The sequence below is a fragment of the Papaver somniferum genome, chromosome 8, assembly GCF_003573695.1.
Source record: "Papaver somniferum cultivar HN1 chromosome 8, ASM357369v1, whole genome shotgun sequence".
NCBI classification, from domain to species: Eukaryota; Viridiplantae; Streptophyta; class Magnoliopsida; order Ranunculales; family Papaveraceae; genus Papaver; species Papaver somniferum.
In genome coordinates, this window is record NC_039365.1 from 34689499 (window position 1) to 34706496 (window position 16998).

The 16998-nt window shown below is 34.5% G+C and overlaps 1 protein-coding gene and 1 pseudogene across 1 annotated transcript; one reads left to right on the top strand and one right to left on the bottom strand.

Annotated features, from left to right (window-relative positions):
• LOC113305384 overlaps window positions 1–14179 on the bottom strand; it is a 70896-nt pseudogene extending 56717 nt beyond the window's left edge.
• Window positions 14180–14372: 193 nt separating this feature from the next.
• LOC113305385 (cytochrome P450 76C1-like) lies at window positions 14373–16030 on the top strand. Its single transcript, XM_026554432.1, has 2 exons — window positions 14373–14664; window positions 15822–16030. Exons 1-2 carry the CDS (start codon window positions 14373–14375, stop codon window positions 16028–16030), a joined length of 501 nt encoding a protein of 166 aa, XP_026410217.1.
• Window positions 16031–16998: the final 968 nt, after the last annotated feature.

Consider the following 16998-nt stretch of genomic DNA (forward strand, 5'->3'; position numbering starts at 1 on the left):
AAACTTTATGATGTTCTTGTTTGGGCATCACAAGAAGTTGTGAAACCAAGATCATATGTTAAGACTAATCCCATTAACATTACAGGTTGTAACTGTCCAACCTTTAGGCAAAGGAATCAATGCTGTGATAATCCTAGTTTTTCCTATAAACGTCATACGAATCCTTTTAACAATCGTAATGGTTATCAAAAGGATAACTTCGTAAAGATGAAGACAAGATCCGATGCTCCAAATTGGAGAAAGACTAACTTGCAAAAGAATAGTCAATCCAATTCTCTTCCGAGAACTCTAGAAGAGAGTAATGGGAAGAAGGTTCCGGTTGTTCCTAAATGCACTCAGAAGTGGGTACCAAATAAAGCCAATGATGCTTTGAGTGTGAAAAGGAATGATCTTCCAGAAAATTCCATGACTATGGAGAAGGCAGTATCCATGATGTTGGAACTTAACAAGTTTTTTGGAAAAATGGAATTGGATGTGAAAGGTTCTAAAAGCGATCTCTTTTATGATAATCCAAAGGTCACTTGTGGTGAGAAAGACGTTGTTCACCCCAACACAACTTGATTGTGTTGTAAGTGCATCCTCACCAAGGAATGCCCTGTTATGTATACGGTGAGGGAAGCACGAGAATTGGGGCACACAGATTATGTTCGGTAAGGCTGTAGAATTCAAATGGATTCTTCTAAAAAGGTATGTCTATAAACCTGAGCAAGATTGGTGTTTTTTATAATGATCCATGTACCTTGCTTATTGTTCATTTCTACCTAACTTAATATGTGTTTAAGGTTCTTAAACGTTTAGGTTTGAAAATAATAGTTCGGGATGTTTGGACTTCGTGGTACACCTACCAGATATGCATAACATATTTTAAAAACAAAATATAGGGGTTTAAGTTCGTGGACTTGAAAATTCGTTTGCAAACCCGTTATGCATATTTTCCTGTAGGCGTCAATATTCGGTCGACTTGTTTTGGCCATAAATTCTTCGTCCGAACTCGGAATGAACTCATTATTTTTGCATTCTCTTCCTATTTGAATTCTTTTCAAAAAGAAGATGAGAATTATTGATTTTGGATGAGTTAAGATTGGTATTTGTCCTGTCTCTTGTTTTTGAGTGTTTTGCTCTGTTTCGTTGCACTTGTTCCACTTCTCTTGGACTTGGGCACTTGGATTCATGGATGATGATATTTTTAATTGTTGTTGTAGTAATATAAGATTCGAACTCTAAGATTTGTGAAGACTAAATTTAAAGGTTTAGCGAAAATAATAAAAAAGAGAGCTACTGGGACTAGGATTCCACCGAATTCATATTATAAGGCTCAATTCATTCTCAAAAATTATCGCTCAATAAAAATAACATCGAATCTTATTTTGCCAAAGTAGATTCTCAAAATATTAGTTATAAATCGTAAGCATGGGACATCAAACATTTAAGCAAGCATGACCCATCAAATAAAATAATAACTAATTAATTCAAATCATAATTCTATTTTAATTAGTGCAAAAGTCATATAGAAAATAAAATAAATTTACCCATGTATGAAATTCGGATTCCTCCGTCGACCCATTGCAGGGGTCTAGCTCATCATGTTGTAGACACTCTTAAAATATTATTTTATTGCTCGAAAAGTGTTTACAATGGTGAAAATGAAGAAAAATTAAACGTAACTATTTTGCTCTTCCAAAACTCCCCCCTCTCCGGATGCCTGTTTGGTCCTATTAGCACCCTATTTATACACAACAACCCATTACTCAAACTTCTTTTCAAAATATTCTTCCATAACTCCACCAGATCTTCTCTTTAATTAAAGATATCTCAGGAATAATTTCTTTCTCCATTTATCACACATCTTCCTCTATTTGCTAGAATAAAATCATGAGGATATTATTTCTTTTATTTATAAATAAAACCACAGATTTTCTTTTTTCTTTTCAATAAAAACAAACTCATCAATATATTATCTCTTTTAATTTCAAGATATGAAAACTTCCTGTATAATAGGCAAGAATATATCTTTTCCTTAAATCTTTGAGATCTCCGATAAATTATGTGAATCTGTTTCAAATGAAGAAGAAGAGGGTGCCTCTATCCATTTGTTGGGTGCTCGTATCTGAAATGATGGGTGCCTTTATCAGTTCCTCCGGTTGCCTTTAAAACTTTTTCGAGCTATTTTTCCAAGAGAGATTATTTCCTTGAAAATACTTAAAACAAGATTATTAGTGATTAAATTAGTCATACCGAATGTAGTTATGGGTGAAAATGCGTCACACTTGCCTGCTCATCAATGGAGTAGTACTCTTCTAAGCTCATTTGTAGATTTTACAAGAATGTTTTTGGTGAATCACAATGAAGGAATTTCAAGAATGGGCAGTAGTACGCATTATTATGGGATTCTTGAATGTTCACAATCATTTTATGTGAACTATGGTGCATGGTCGTTAATGAGTTTGTATGTTCTTCTTTGAAAATATTTTTATACGCCTTTGGTAGCTATTCTTGGTATAAATACGGGCGAAAAAGATTGATTCTACTCTCTAAGGACAAATCATCTTATATATGCATTACGAGTTTGTCTTGATACCTAGGAAACTTCTTATAAGAATTTATTCTTGTTTTTGAGAAGGATTACTAGAATTTGGAATAGAAATTATTATGACTACACATGGCTATGTCCAACGTTTTTATCTTCATGTTTTTAGATTTATTTGTTTAAATTCTAAAAATTATTTTTTTGCAGTATTAATCTTTTTGATTTGTTATATTGCAATTTGTTATAGGACATTGGTGTTTACGTCCGTGAACTATGTTTATCCCATACTTTGTTAAAAGTAAAGTTGTTCGTGATCGGGTATTCATGTATTGATTAAAGAATGAATGGAATTTTGACAAATACAAAAGTTAAGACTATATTGTCAATCTTTGATGGAAGATAGGTTAAAATCTTTTGTGACAAGGATGATGTCTATTGATTGTTGTTATGCTAAAAATGATTGAAGATAGAATGAATCCTTGTATATTCCGCAGTATTGATCATCCCCGATCCATATTTTATGTGTATACTGCATTACTCCATAAGATTTTCTTGTGTTGAGTATATGAACGGTTAAGCTAATGATTTTCTATGGTTAACTTAGTTGTAGCTCCGTAAGTTCTCTTATGTTGAGCATACTTAATTAAGTTGATCACTTTTTGAGTTTAATTTGGTTGTGTATTCTGATTAAATTAATCATGGGCTTACTTGTGATTAATTTGATTGAGTTTTTGGATATAGAAAATCATTCTCATGGTTTTTGGTGTCCAATAAAATCCTTTTTTCTTTTGAAATTAAGGTCGCTCTTGTTGTTCTTACGAGAATGACATCAAATGGGGAAGAGTTCTTTTGAACTTGTGCTTAATGGTCATATCTTGAGGGGTGTGCGGATATGGAATTTTAAAGGGGTTATCTTGTATCTTTTTAACTCCTTGATGAATGCTATTAGCTTCGGCTATATGATTGCATCTAAATTAGATGGTATGTATTTTTTCTTTTAGTCATGAAATGTCTCTTACGGAAATTTCATTATGATCCCGTTCTTGTACCTTTGCCAATTTTATTGACAAAAATGGGGAGAATTAATATGTAGTTCACACTACAAATACATATTGTTTTCGGATCATTGTGTAAGGGGGAGTGGTTTCCATGTGAGATGGAGTATTGACTAAGGGGGAGTGATGTATATCACCATAGTATTATTGTTGAAGTTGTGATATAATTAGACTTTGACACTATGTAATAATACTATGACACTGTATAACAATGATCGAGACCGATGCTTTCTCATTGTTATAGTTACGGATCTTCAACAACGGTGATGCTAAACTTACAAACTTTGGGATCATTGGAATACTTGGAAGTGACGAAGATTTTGAGGAATGTTAGAGATTAGACATGTGGAATAGGATTTACTAAAGTTTTTTTTTATCTTTTTTGTATTCCATATGTATTGATAGTTTTGTCACTAAAATTGACAAAGGGGGAGATTGTTAGAGAATTGCTCGGTCGAACTTGCATGCGTTGCTAACTCAAGCATGTTTGTCAATGTTAGTGATCAAAACTATAAGTCTTGATTTCTAATCTACTATAGCTAAGTCTCGGATTAGGATAGAAAGTGTAGTTGAGCTCAAAGACTTCATGGATTTATCATACAAGAAGAAGAACTACTCAAGGAACCGGTGGAACTTCTCCACAAAAAGGTATGTGAAGACTTGAACTTATCTGTCACTCAAAAGTATATCTACTCTATATCCTACTTATTGAGACAAAAAGTCGTATGTTATATATAGACTTAGATTATACACATTTGGTATTTCGAGCCGAGTATACCTCGCCTATCTATATCTCGAAATATGTGTTGGTAAGCGTTTCGCTTCGACCATGTTTATCTTTACCTAGTGACGAAAGTCATGATATGTTTCAATCACTTTAAAAATTGCTTTGACGAGAAATGGTGTAACAACTATATAACGTCCTCTAAGAATGTTTCAATGGTTGGAATGGGAGTTTAGATTACATAACCAATGATGGACATAAGTATTATTGTGGAAACACATATGTGCATAAGTCCTATTCCTTGAACCAAAGTTTGCGAACTTTGTTGATCAAGAGAAACCGGAAGAATGACTTGTTTCCAAGTCCGCGAATTCAGTCCGCGAACTTCCGAACTTTTCATCCCGAGAAATCCTGCTGGAGTTGACAAACTTGTTACGTGAGTACCAGTCTGCGAACCGGCGGAAAGTATTTGCCGAGATTTTCTGCTGGAGTTTGTAAACTCTGCCCGGTTGCTTAAGTCCGCGAACCTAGTATGCGAACTCAATAAGGTTATATATCTGAAGATGATTTCTGAACTTAAACTTATAAAGATTAAGGAATGCAAATTTCAAACCGTGGCTATAAATTTCATGAACTGATTCAAGTGAATCAAATCATCTTTGCTTCAATTGTGTCTTGTGTAGTACATAAGATTTCCTTGCAATTGAACAACTCTCTAACTAGTTCATTTGAGTCACTTGAACTAGTTATGGTGAAGAAGAATATGGTTGGTATGAAATGCTCATATGGATATACTTTTGGTTAACTATTGTTGAACCAACAATGTACACGTTTGGGTACGGTTAACAAACCTAGAAGCGTACATTTCATTTTTGTATAACAAGCTAAGTTTTCGATCTAACGGTTGAGAAATATTAGCTTGAATCTAAATCAGGTTTTCATCTAACGGTGGATATATTTTGCACTGTGACCAAGGAGAAACTCTGATTTGAAAAGCTATATAAGGGGACATCTATCAACTCTGCAAAACTAATCCCCACACCTCACATGTGATACTAGTTTGCGTGCTAGAGTCGTTTCTCCTTTAACCTTTGGTTTTCTTCTTCTAAAACCAGGTTAACGACTTAGAGCATTTCCAATAGAGGGTGAAGTTATTTATTTTTCATGATATGTAGTATTTTACACCCCCATTTTCCATAAATCCATCTCCAATAGTAGGTCCTACGAATAAGGAAGGGTGTCAAAATAAATAAGAAGGTCTTGTAGAAAGTCTTATTTAGACCTTGAGAATGACCTCCATGTCATCAATTTAACAACTTTTTTAATTATTATTTTCAAATAAATTTTCTAAACCATAGGAAAAAAGAAATAACTTTTATTCTTTATCCAAAAAACTAATCATAAAAATAAGACCCTGCACCATTGGAGATAGTACACCAGCAAAACATTATTATTTTTCCCACATATATAAAACCCCATAAATAAGGACCTAAATAAAAACTCCACGTAGGATTTTTAGCACCCACTATTGGAGATGCTCTTAAAGACTTCATTGGGATTGTGAAGCCAGACCGATACTACTTTTATCGTAGTTGTGTGATCTGATCTTGCATCTTCTATCGTACGAGTACAATCAGATTGATTGGCTTGAGATTAATATCTCCGATAGGCAAGATATAAAAAGTAGTCACAAACATCTTCGTATCGTTGTTTGTGATTCCGCAACATCTTGTTTCGCTACCATACGATTAAGATTGTTGTGAGGTGATTGATTTATCTATGTTATTCTTCGGGAATATAAAACCGGATTATCAATTGGTTCTTGTTCACCTTGATTATTATCAAAAGACGGAACAAAAACTTTAGGTTTTTCTGTGGGAGATAGATTGATCCTTTGATAGACTTGTCTGTGTGAGACAGATTTTTTTATTGTTAAAGCCTGCGATTTTGGGTCGTAGCAACTCTTAGTTGTGTGTGAGATCATCTAAAGGAATCAAGTGCTCAATATCCTACTGGGATCAGAGGCGTAGGGAGTACAACTGTACCTTGGATCAGTGGGAGACTGATTGGGGTTCAACTACAGTCCAGTTCGAAGTTAGATTGGAGTAGGCTAGTGTTTGCAGTGGCTTAATACAGTGTGTGTTCAATCTGGACTAGGTTCCAAGGTTTTTTTGCATTTGCGGTTTCCTCGTTAACAAAATTTCTGGTGTCTGTGTTATTTCTATTTCCGCATTATAATGTTTTATCTTTATAATTGAAATAATACAGGTTGTGCGTTTAGATCATCAATTAGAATAATCCAACCTTTGCTTGTTGATTTTCATTGATTGATCCTTGGATATTGGTCTTTAGTACCATCCAAATTATTCCTTGTATTTGATTAGAACTCGTAGTTCCTGCTTGAGTAAATCAAATCAAGAGAGAGATATAAACACGTTGATATATTTTTAATTGATTGAGTCTTGTTGATTCTCTTAAAAGTATATTCGAGTTTGTTCATACAGATTGCTAAGCGAAATACTGGGTGGTGTTATTAGACCCCCGATTTTTGATATTCTTCTACAATTAGTGAACGCCGTGAATTCTAAAGCTCAACTACACACTTCTATCCTAATCCGAGACATAGCTATAAGTAGCCTAGAAATCAAGTATATAGTTTTGATAAACTAAACTTTACAAACAAGATTGATATAACAACGCTTGAGAGTTTGACCGAGCAGTGCTCTAACAAGTAAGATTAGGAAAACTTAGAAACAAAAACACTTCAAAAGAAAATAGTTGGATCTGGCTTCACGAATCCCAAATGAAGTCTTCAAGTCGTTAACCTAATAGGGTTTTGGAAAAACCTAGGTTAAAGGAGAATCAACTCTAGTTTGCAACTAGGACACAGGAAAGTGCCGAGATTAGGTTTTCCAGTTGCTAGAGTTCTCCCTTATATAGTCTTTAAAATCATGGTTTGCTTATAATCAAAGCTAAGATAGCTTAGTAACAAAGCATTCAATATTCACTGTTAGATGAACTCCTGATTTAAGATTCAAGCTAAGTCTGCTTTAAAAAAAAGCAATCAATCTCCACCGTTAGGTGGTCTTATCTTATTACACACAAATGAAATATACCTTCATTTAGATATGGGTAACCGTACCTAAACGTGTATATTGAGTTGGCTCAATAACAGTTAACCAAAGTTAGCCATATGAACAATTTTTTCTTAACTGTATTCATCTAACACTTCTACATCAAATATGATGATCAATCATTCATAAAAAATAATCAAATAAATGCAATTGTGTTCCAAATAGAGTTGTTCAATTGTTCATTATCTCATAGAAATATATATAGACCAATTGAAACAAAATCGGATTGATTCGTGATTGTACAAAGTACTTATACATGAATCAATTCATGAATATTAAGCCACGGTTTGCAAAGATTGCATTACTTAATTCATAAATGTTTAGTTCATGAGTATGAGAATCATACTTAACCGATTTTAAAACTTAAACCACTATGTTCGCAAACTAGGTATGCAAACAACAGCTCCGGACCTTTTCCTTGTCCAGCCGTTCGCAAACCAGGTGTGCAAACAGCTTTCCCTGATCCAACTCAGGTAGATTCATTCGCATAGTAGGTACGCAAACAAGGTTCTCGTACCTGAATCATAAAAATATAGTTCGCGTACTAGGTATGCATACCGTGTTGTATCCAGACATGGTTAATTGTTCTAAACTCCCATTTCAATCATTGAAACATCCTTAGAAGACGACAATAGATGTCTCACACAGACTATTAGCTTCAACTAATTTTCAAGTGATCGAATGATCAATACGAAACTTTCCAAGTCGATATCAAATGATTGTTTCACACAAATCATATAAGATCTTTCAAGGAAATTTTCGCATGATCATCTTTTGACTTAAAATTTAGTTTCCAACAAATAAATTGTTTCCAACTAAACTAGTCAAGAATAATGATGAACGTAGTTAAATCAAAAAGCTTCCAACACATATTTCGAGAAATAGATAACCGAGATAAACTCATCCCGAAATATCAAATGTGTATAATTTAAAAGTCTATATATCTATACGACTTAATATCATTAGAAATAGAATAGACTTATGAGTGATAGATAGGTTTTAGTTTTCGCATACATTTTGTTGATGAAGTTCCTTCAATCTCTCCTCAGTAGATCTCCGTCTTCAATCGATGAACATCGTGAAGTCTAAAGATCAACTACACATTCTATCCTAATCCAAGACATAGCTATAAGTAGACTAGAAAACAAGACTATAGTTTTGATCAACTAAACTTGATAAACCAGCTTGAGATAGCGACGCTTCCGAGTTCGACCGAGCAGTTCTCTAACACTAATTTTCTTAATCATACTAACGTTTATCTTATACCTAAAACCCTCGTACCCGAGGTTGTATCCCAATATGGTTTGTCTTAACTTTTTTATAAAATCCTATTTATAACCCTTTTCAATAGACTTAAACCCCTAATGGATGACCTGATTTCTCAAAATCAAAGTGCCTTTGCGCTCAATAAAAGTATCGTTGATAACATTCTTCTTGCCAATGAGGTGGTTTACACAGTGGACCATTATCATGGGAAGGAAGATCTAGTAGCCGTAAAACTTGACATGTCCAAAGCGTATGATAAGCTTGAATGGAATTTCCTTGATAACGTTCTCAGGAAATTGGGTTTATGTGAACACTGGATATCTTTAGTTATCAAATGCATTGTCACTCCATCCTATTTTGTCCTGCTTAATGGTGTTCCTACTGGTCTTATTAAACGTGTCAGAGGACGTAGAAACGGACACTCCTTATCCCCTTACCTTTACAATATTTTTTCCGAAGCTTTGTTTGAATATATTTCGAAACTTACTAGGCTTGAACTGGTTCAAGATATTAAAATTTTCATAAATTTTTTTTATAAGTCACTTGTTATTTGCTGATGATTGCTACTATTTTCTAAGGATAATGTTCGGCCTTTAATACTATTACATATTATCTTCCTAAGTACTATTGTGCTTCTGGTCAGGAAATTAATTTTTGATAAGTTTGGTATTCTTCTCGATCAGTGTAGACTTGTCTCCCCCATCTAATTCAAAAACTTTCGTCTATCCTTAGCATTAGTTCCCTTAACGTAAGAGAAAAATATTTGAGCAACCCATTGGTTTTCAAAAGTCTAAAATCCAGACCCATATGAGTATTTTACGATCTGTTGGTGTTAGAACCTCATGGTTGCATAAAATTATGTCCCAAGATGCTAGAACTTCTCTTATTAAACATGTTGGTCAAGCCATCCCTATCCATCAAATGGTTGCCTTCCTCATCCCAAAAGCTCTTTGTAGGAAAATAAACTCTCATCTTTGTAAATTTTGATAGGGGTGAAATTATGGACTACAAAAATAGAAAACTTCACCTACTATGATGGGACATTCTTTGCTCCCCTAAAAGTGAAGGTGGTCTAGGGTTTATGAAGGCTGAATTAAAAAATCTCGTAATGTTAGCTAGGAATGTTTAGAATTTGTTGAAAAACCTAATTAGCTCTCTGTTAGGTATTGTTCTTAAAGCTAAATACTTCCCTAATATTGATTTCTTGAATGTCAAATGTGTTTCCTCTTTCTCCTGGACTTAGAGATGTCTCCATACCATTAAGAAACTTATGAAACCTTTTATATCTTGGATTGTGGGTGATGTTCAATTCATTGACCTTTGGTGTGACAACTGGATTCCTACTTTAGATACTGCTAAACCTAATCGCCTTGTTTCTCAATCCCCTAGTCTGAAAGTATCTTATTTGTTTTGATTCGGATACTAGATCCTGGAATATCTTTAGGTTAAATACTGATTTTGACAATGCTTCTTTAGAAAAGATTGTTAATACTCCCTTATGCCAGTAATGCACTCCTGATAGAAGGGATTGGGAGATTTCAAGTAGATTTAGTCATAAGTCTGCCTACTTGGGTCTCAGAGGTCTTATACCTCCCTAATCAACGCTTTTTTGGAAGTGCATATGGAAACTCAGAGTCCCATATTGCATCCTGATTTTCATCTGGAAATATGCTAGAAATGCTTTAGAATGTCTATTGACACTTGGATATCTGTCTTCCAATAAATCTGTTATGCATGCTTTGGTTTTATGTCGTTTTGATGCATTTGTTTGGATTTCTTATTCTCTTTGCTTGCCTGTTCATAACTTTCTCAACTTTACCTTGCTTGATTGGCTTCTTAATGCTATTACTTATTTGTCTGATGATTCTAAAAAAATCTTTGTTGCTATTATGTAGTCAATCTTGAATAGTAGGGACTACCTAATCTTCAAAAAAATTACACAATTGTTATTTCAGAGCCAGATCTATGATTTTCCTTAGGAATCCCTCTATATCCCTTTTCCCTTTATTTAATGTCATTGGTGCTGCTACATATGCCTCCTCCACCTGATTGGATTATATATAATATTGATGGTGCATTTGACAATATTTCTTTGGTTAATGGTGCAAGCAACATAATGCGAGATTCGCGTAGTACCATCACTTTATTATGCTATCACTTTTAAAATATACTCTGCAGAAGAAGCAGAAACTAGAGCCATCTGGGAAGTTTTGAAGAAATCAGTGAATCAATAGCTCACTTACATCATAGTTGAAAGAAATGCTAAAACTCTGATTGACCAATTCTCTTTGGGAAATTCTGAAGGCAATCAACGAACGAATACACTCTTTGAATACATTTCAATTCTAGTTTTATATCTTGTATTTTTTTTCTTTTCAACCTAGAGCCCATGACAATATTGCTTACTCTCTGGTTGCTTGCGCTAAAGATAACTCTGAAACTTGTTTCTGGTCCAGATCTAAAATTTGGCTTATGCCAACAGTTGAGGAGTACATTTACCCTCTTCAGGCTGTTGCTTATTAAAAGAAAATAGCTTTGCTATGTTTCCAAGATTTTGCAACCATTTTCTTCTTCTTAAGCATATATTTTGCAACCCGGTAATGTGTGTGTTTTTATTGCTGGGCTAATGTGATTGTGTTTACCCACTTTTTGGCGAATGTCTGATATGGCAGTTCCTCTCAATGGCCAATGTGAGCGAACTTTTTTTGCTGTAAAACAAATCTTAAAATTTTCAAATAATAACAAAATTATAGATAACATGAAATTTTTACTGAATTATCACCTAATGGGCGGAAAATGAAATATAACAAAGATACCATAGAAAATCCATTAACTAATACTCGATTTTCAGAGGATACCTCCACACTCTTAGATTCACACTATTTAACGATTTGAAAGATATTTTTCTCAATAAAACTTAAATGGTAGAGTATTTGAAGTTAATATTCTTGAAATATCTTTATCTAACAAATCCCTGTATGCCTGGAAAAAATGAACACATTCCGAGATACTAAACCTCACCATTTATCGATCTTAATTTTAACTGTCGAAAATTCATTGGTTTTCGATGGTTGATTTTCAAAGTAGTAGATTGTGGAGTTATACGTTTCGGAATGTGCATCTTTTTTGTGAGTATGTAGAGATTTATAAGACGAACATATCCCCAAAATATTAGCTTCAAATACAATACCGTTTGGTTTTTGTAAAAACAATATGATCAAAAGTGTGACATAGTGTAAGGGGATCCTCCATCATTTAATAAACTCTCTTAAATAATATTTTTAGCTGGTCCCGATTCCTGGGCAATGTGCCAAATTAATAGTTCGCTAATGTCATAAAATAATACATTTTTGATTACTTATTTAGACCCCATGTCAAAATTCCTCGTTAATGAATAACGATGAATTTTTTGAAAAATGATTCAATTGTCTTATGTTTTTTGCTAAAACCAATATCACACTGAGTTTCATCTCTAATTTTTCTTATCATCGTAAGAATTTCTGTTGTTATTTTCTCACAGCTATATAAAAGATTATTCTATGTAACACTGAAATGGGATATTGAAAGGCTTTATAAATTTAGGTACCTAGTTGATAAGACATTGAACAATGAAACAAAGTGGGAAATTCAATGATACTTTGAAAATCTGAATATTATGCGATATTTAGAAAATAATTACTCCCTCCGTCCCTAATTAAATGAGCTATTTGGTTTTTAGTTTTGTCCAACAATAGATGAGCTATGTCACTAATCAAGGGAGTATTTCTAAAACTATCATTTTAATTGATTATTGTTACTATATGAAATATGTATAATTTGATAGTCATGTTTATATTCGTTGCGCAGGTGTTTTAAAATGCTTTTGAACGGTATAAAGTTTATAAAAACCGTGGTATAGTTTAAGAGATAAGTCGTTTCTAAATTTTACTAATTATTGCTCATAAGTGTATAATTGTAAAAAATATTTAAATATACTCCACTTTCCTCCTTGCCTTTTAATTTGTACAAACTACAAATAGCTAATCTAATTAGGGATGGAGAAAGTATTTGATAATAGATTTGTCTATAAATTAGTAAGATATTGATTAATACATAAGTTTATCGAAAATGATATTTCCGCCGAAACAAAACACACCGAGTGTGCACCTGTGAGAAGGTAATGGGCCCACTCATGTTCCACCCATATGCCAATGCATAGCGCGTAAAATAGAGTTTGTGTGATTCCCTCACGGTACACATCACGGTGGAAACCTTCCGTGCATGTAGAATTACCCTAAATTTATAGAGTTTCTACCGTAATCAAGTACCTCTGGAGTATGCGTTGTGCAATGGGCCAAATATGGGCCGAATTTGTACGTTCCTCCAGAGATGTTTCGGGCTCGACACGGTCATGCCCCACACTCGGCGCTACACCAATCCAGGTGAATGCAGTACATGGCTTTACCTTTTAGAAAATTTATTACCTGTTTCAAATAAGCTGTGTTACTTTAGATAACTAGATGGCCACTTAGACTAGTTACAGTGACATGGCCTTAGCACTTCTACGTATTCTTGCTTTTTAACGAATTTTTTGTTAACCAAGTAAAAAATAAAAAAGTACACGGCTTTACAGCCTTAATTATATACGGTACTCATATACAAGACAATAATGCTTGTATCACCCCACCCGTCCTCAATGTCTGTGTCGTATGATCTCATCCGAATTGGCTATCGAGAACTCACAACCTCTTCATTTCTTTTGTTTTTCTTCTAATTAACAGTCAACAACTGTGTTTTTTTTTTCTCTTTAGTAACTTTTTTTTCTTAAAAAATATGATTCATTTGTTTTCCATACTGAAAATAAACGATTAGACATGTGTGGTGTGTAATATCCTTGCAAACACTTCATCTAAAAACTCAATTCCTTGGGTTCTTCTTTTTCTCTGGCAGCAGGAGCAACATTATATATTTGGAAATTTGTAGTGCAGTAATCAATTATTTCCATTCCTGGTAAAAGCAGTAATTTCCTGGTAAACTAGGGAAGTAAAAATATCATTCTCAGAATCTCAGGGGACTTGTTCGTTTTTCATTCAAAAGTACCATGTGTTATTAATAGTCTGGAAATGGAGTCATTGTTATGGTTGTGGGAAGCCAAGATTCAACACAGCCAACTCATTCGAGCAGTTCTTATATCTTCAGTCATCGTAGTCGGAATTTAGTGGTACGTTTGGGTTTGCATGAAACAAGTTCATTTGAATTCTAAGTTACCACCGGGTCCTCCGGGGTTGCATATAGTCGGAAACATCCCATTCATTGATCCATAGTTACACAAGTACTTTTCCAAATTAACCAACAAGCATGGACCCATATTTAAGCTCAAATTAGGCAGCAAGCTTCTCATTGTTTTGGGTTCACCAGAATTAGCTGAAGTTGTCATGAAAGAATTCGACTCCACATTTGCAAGCCGGTCTCCTACAGTAGAAGGAATGATCATCGGCTATAATGGTTCAGACATGGTATTCACTAAGTACGGTCCACACTTGCGAAACGTATGTGCCTTGTGCGTTCGAGAGATTCTAAGTAAAAGCGCTCTCGATTCATTCTCAACACTTCGCCAGTAAGAAGTTAGAAGATGCTTAAGAAGTTTGTACGTGAATGTTAACACTCCAGTTGACATAAGAGACGAGATGTTTCTGATAATGCTTAATGTGGTTATGAACATGATGTGGGGCGGTACATTTAATGATGAAGATAAGACTAGAATCGACTTAGAATTTCGGAAACGAGCTGAAGAAGTGCTGGACTATTTAGGGAGAACTAATATTTCTGATTTTCTTCCTGTTCTAGCGAGGTTCGATTTACAAGGTGTAGAACAGGGAATGAAAAAGCAAATTTCGTGGTTAGACCCGTTTTTCGAATCCATGATTGACAAGAGGATGGAACTTGATCAGGAGATGAAACTAAATGGAGATCAAGATGGTAAGGAGAACAAAGTCAAGGATTTCTTACAAGTATTTCAACAACTTCAAGACCAAGGAGAATCCAAAGTTCCTTTCACCTTTACTAACCTCAAGGCCTTCTTCATGGTAATTACTTATTTTATTTTCTTACTTTCATGTGTTTCGTCCTCGGTTCTTGTTGTTGGAAACAATTCACAAAATCAAAGCGGATCTCAAACAGCTGAGTCGCGGACTAGGTCGCTATCTTTAAGGTGTTTCGCGACTCTACCTCTTGATTGTGTGCCAGCAGTCGATTCTTGTCGAAAACCCTATGGGATAAAACATCTGATAACTCTCTTGTTCGATTTCTCTGCACTGTGAGAAATCGAACCAACAACAACTCTTTCTACACTTGCTCAGAACTCGAAATAGATGAAAAAAAATTTCATCTTCTCCAGAAACTGTTCTTTTATAACTCAAAAGAAATTAATACGGTTTTAATGAAAATCAATTTTGCAATTAGAATTAATAGAAATAATTGGAGAATATTAAGTTGAAAAAAACCATTTTTGGAAATCAAGAGTTAAATATGCAAAAAATCAGTTTCTGAATCATCAGACCTCCCACGACCCCCAAGGCCGCGCTCTCCCGGATTACCCAAAATAATACCACCACACTATTTCCCTAAGTTTGATATAAATTAAAAAACTATGTTTTTAAATATATATATATCTCCCAACACTTGTGACTAAGAGAAATGTAATTTTTGGACAGAATTTGGTGGTCGGGGGAACAGATACAGCAGGAAACACAGTGGAATAGGCAATGGCCGAGTTGATAAAAGAACCAAAGATTATGAAAAGAGCCTTAGAGGAGTTGGACAATGTTGTAGGAGAAGGAACTATGTTGAAGAATCTCACATATCCAATTTACCTTATTTGTGCGGGATCCTAAAAGAGACATATCGCTTGCACCCCGGAGTCCCTCTCTTGGTTTCCAGGTGTTCAAGTTCGACCTGTAACGTGGGAGGTTATGTGATCCCTAAAGGAGCTCAAGTTCTTATCAATGCGTGGGGAATCCAAAGAGACCCCAAATACTGGGATAATCCATTAGAATTCAAATCAGAGAGGTTCTTGCAGACCACAAGCAAGTTCGATCTAATTGGAACTGATTTCTGATTTATTCCATTTGGTTCAGGCAGGAGGAGATGTATAGGTATTCCTTTAGTGGAAAGGATCATACTTTATGCATTAGCTTCTCTTTTGCACTCATTTGAATGGAGAATGCCAGAAGGTGTGGAGGTTGATCTTTCAGAGAAATTTGGTATTGTTTTGAAGACAGGTACCCCACTAACTGCAATCCCAGTGCCAAGATTATCTGATTCAAACCTCTATGCTCTATGCTAAAAAAGATTACTAGATTCATTCAAGTTTCATAAGTTCCGGTTAGGGATGAGCACCTTGGGTCGAATAACTGATCCGAATCGGCCCATATGTTTTTTTACGAGTGACTGTTCGGTGATACGGAGTTAAAAAACCGCCAGACATCACACATCCCCTAAGTTAATAATTTTATTTTCCGGTATGCATTAATGTTCACGCGATGAGTTTCTTTACTAGTGTTTGGAACATCGATAAAGCTTATGCGTTTTTGAGTTAATATTAGAAATTATGGTGATGATAATGAGATCTTAAGTAATCTTATCTTGTATATTTCATATACTCCCTTCGTCCTAGTTTACTTTCCAAAATTGAGTTCTTTTAGCAAAAGTGTACCAAAAAATTACTATATTTTCCACTAAAATTTTCTAATTATTAAGAAAGAAATAAAAACTAGGATATAAAAACTAATATAATAAACAAGTAATTTGGAAGAATGATGGCGTACGTGGAAGTAATTTGAATTTGTTTCAAGTTTTTGCAAAATGCTATTTTGGAAAGTAAACAAGGACGGAGGGAGTATTAATTATAAAAGAAATCTATCGTATCATTTGCATCAATCCGTATGATGTTGGGAATTGGGATCAGATGCGAATGTCAAAATTAAAATCCCCAAAAATGACTAGGATGCGGCTGAAACGAAAACCGGATCGTTACAAACTTTGCTCACCCATAAATTTCAGGTTGTAAAAGCTTATTTTCTCTTGAAGCCCATTCATATGGGGTTAATAAGTGAAAACTACATGGATACCCATTCTTTGGATCTTTCCCACTGTGAAACCCATACTCAGAAAAGTTCAGGCGCGCATCCATTTTCTGGGTTAAAATTTCTCCCACACCCTGAATTTCTAAAATTGTTTCTTCGCTTATTCTTCCTCGTTTTTCTTTTATTCTTCTTTTCCTAAATTGATTCGGAGATGAAGAAACTGTTTAGA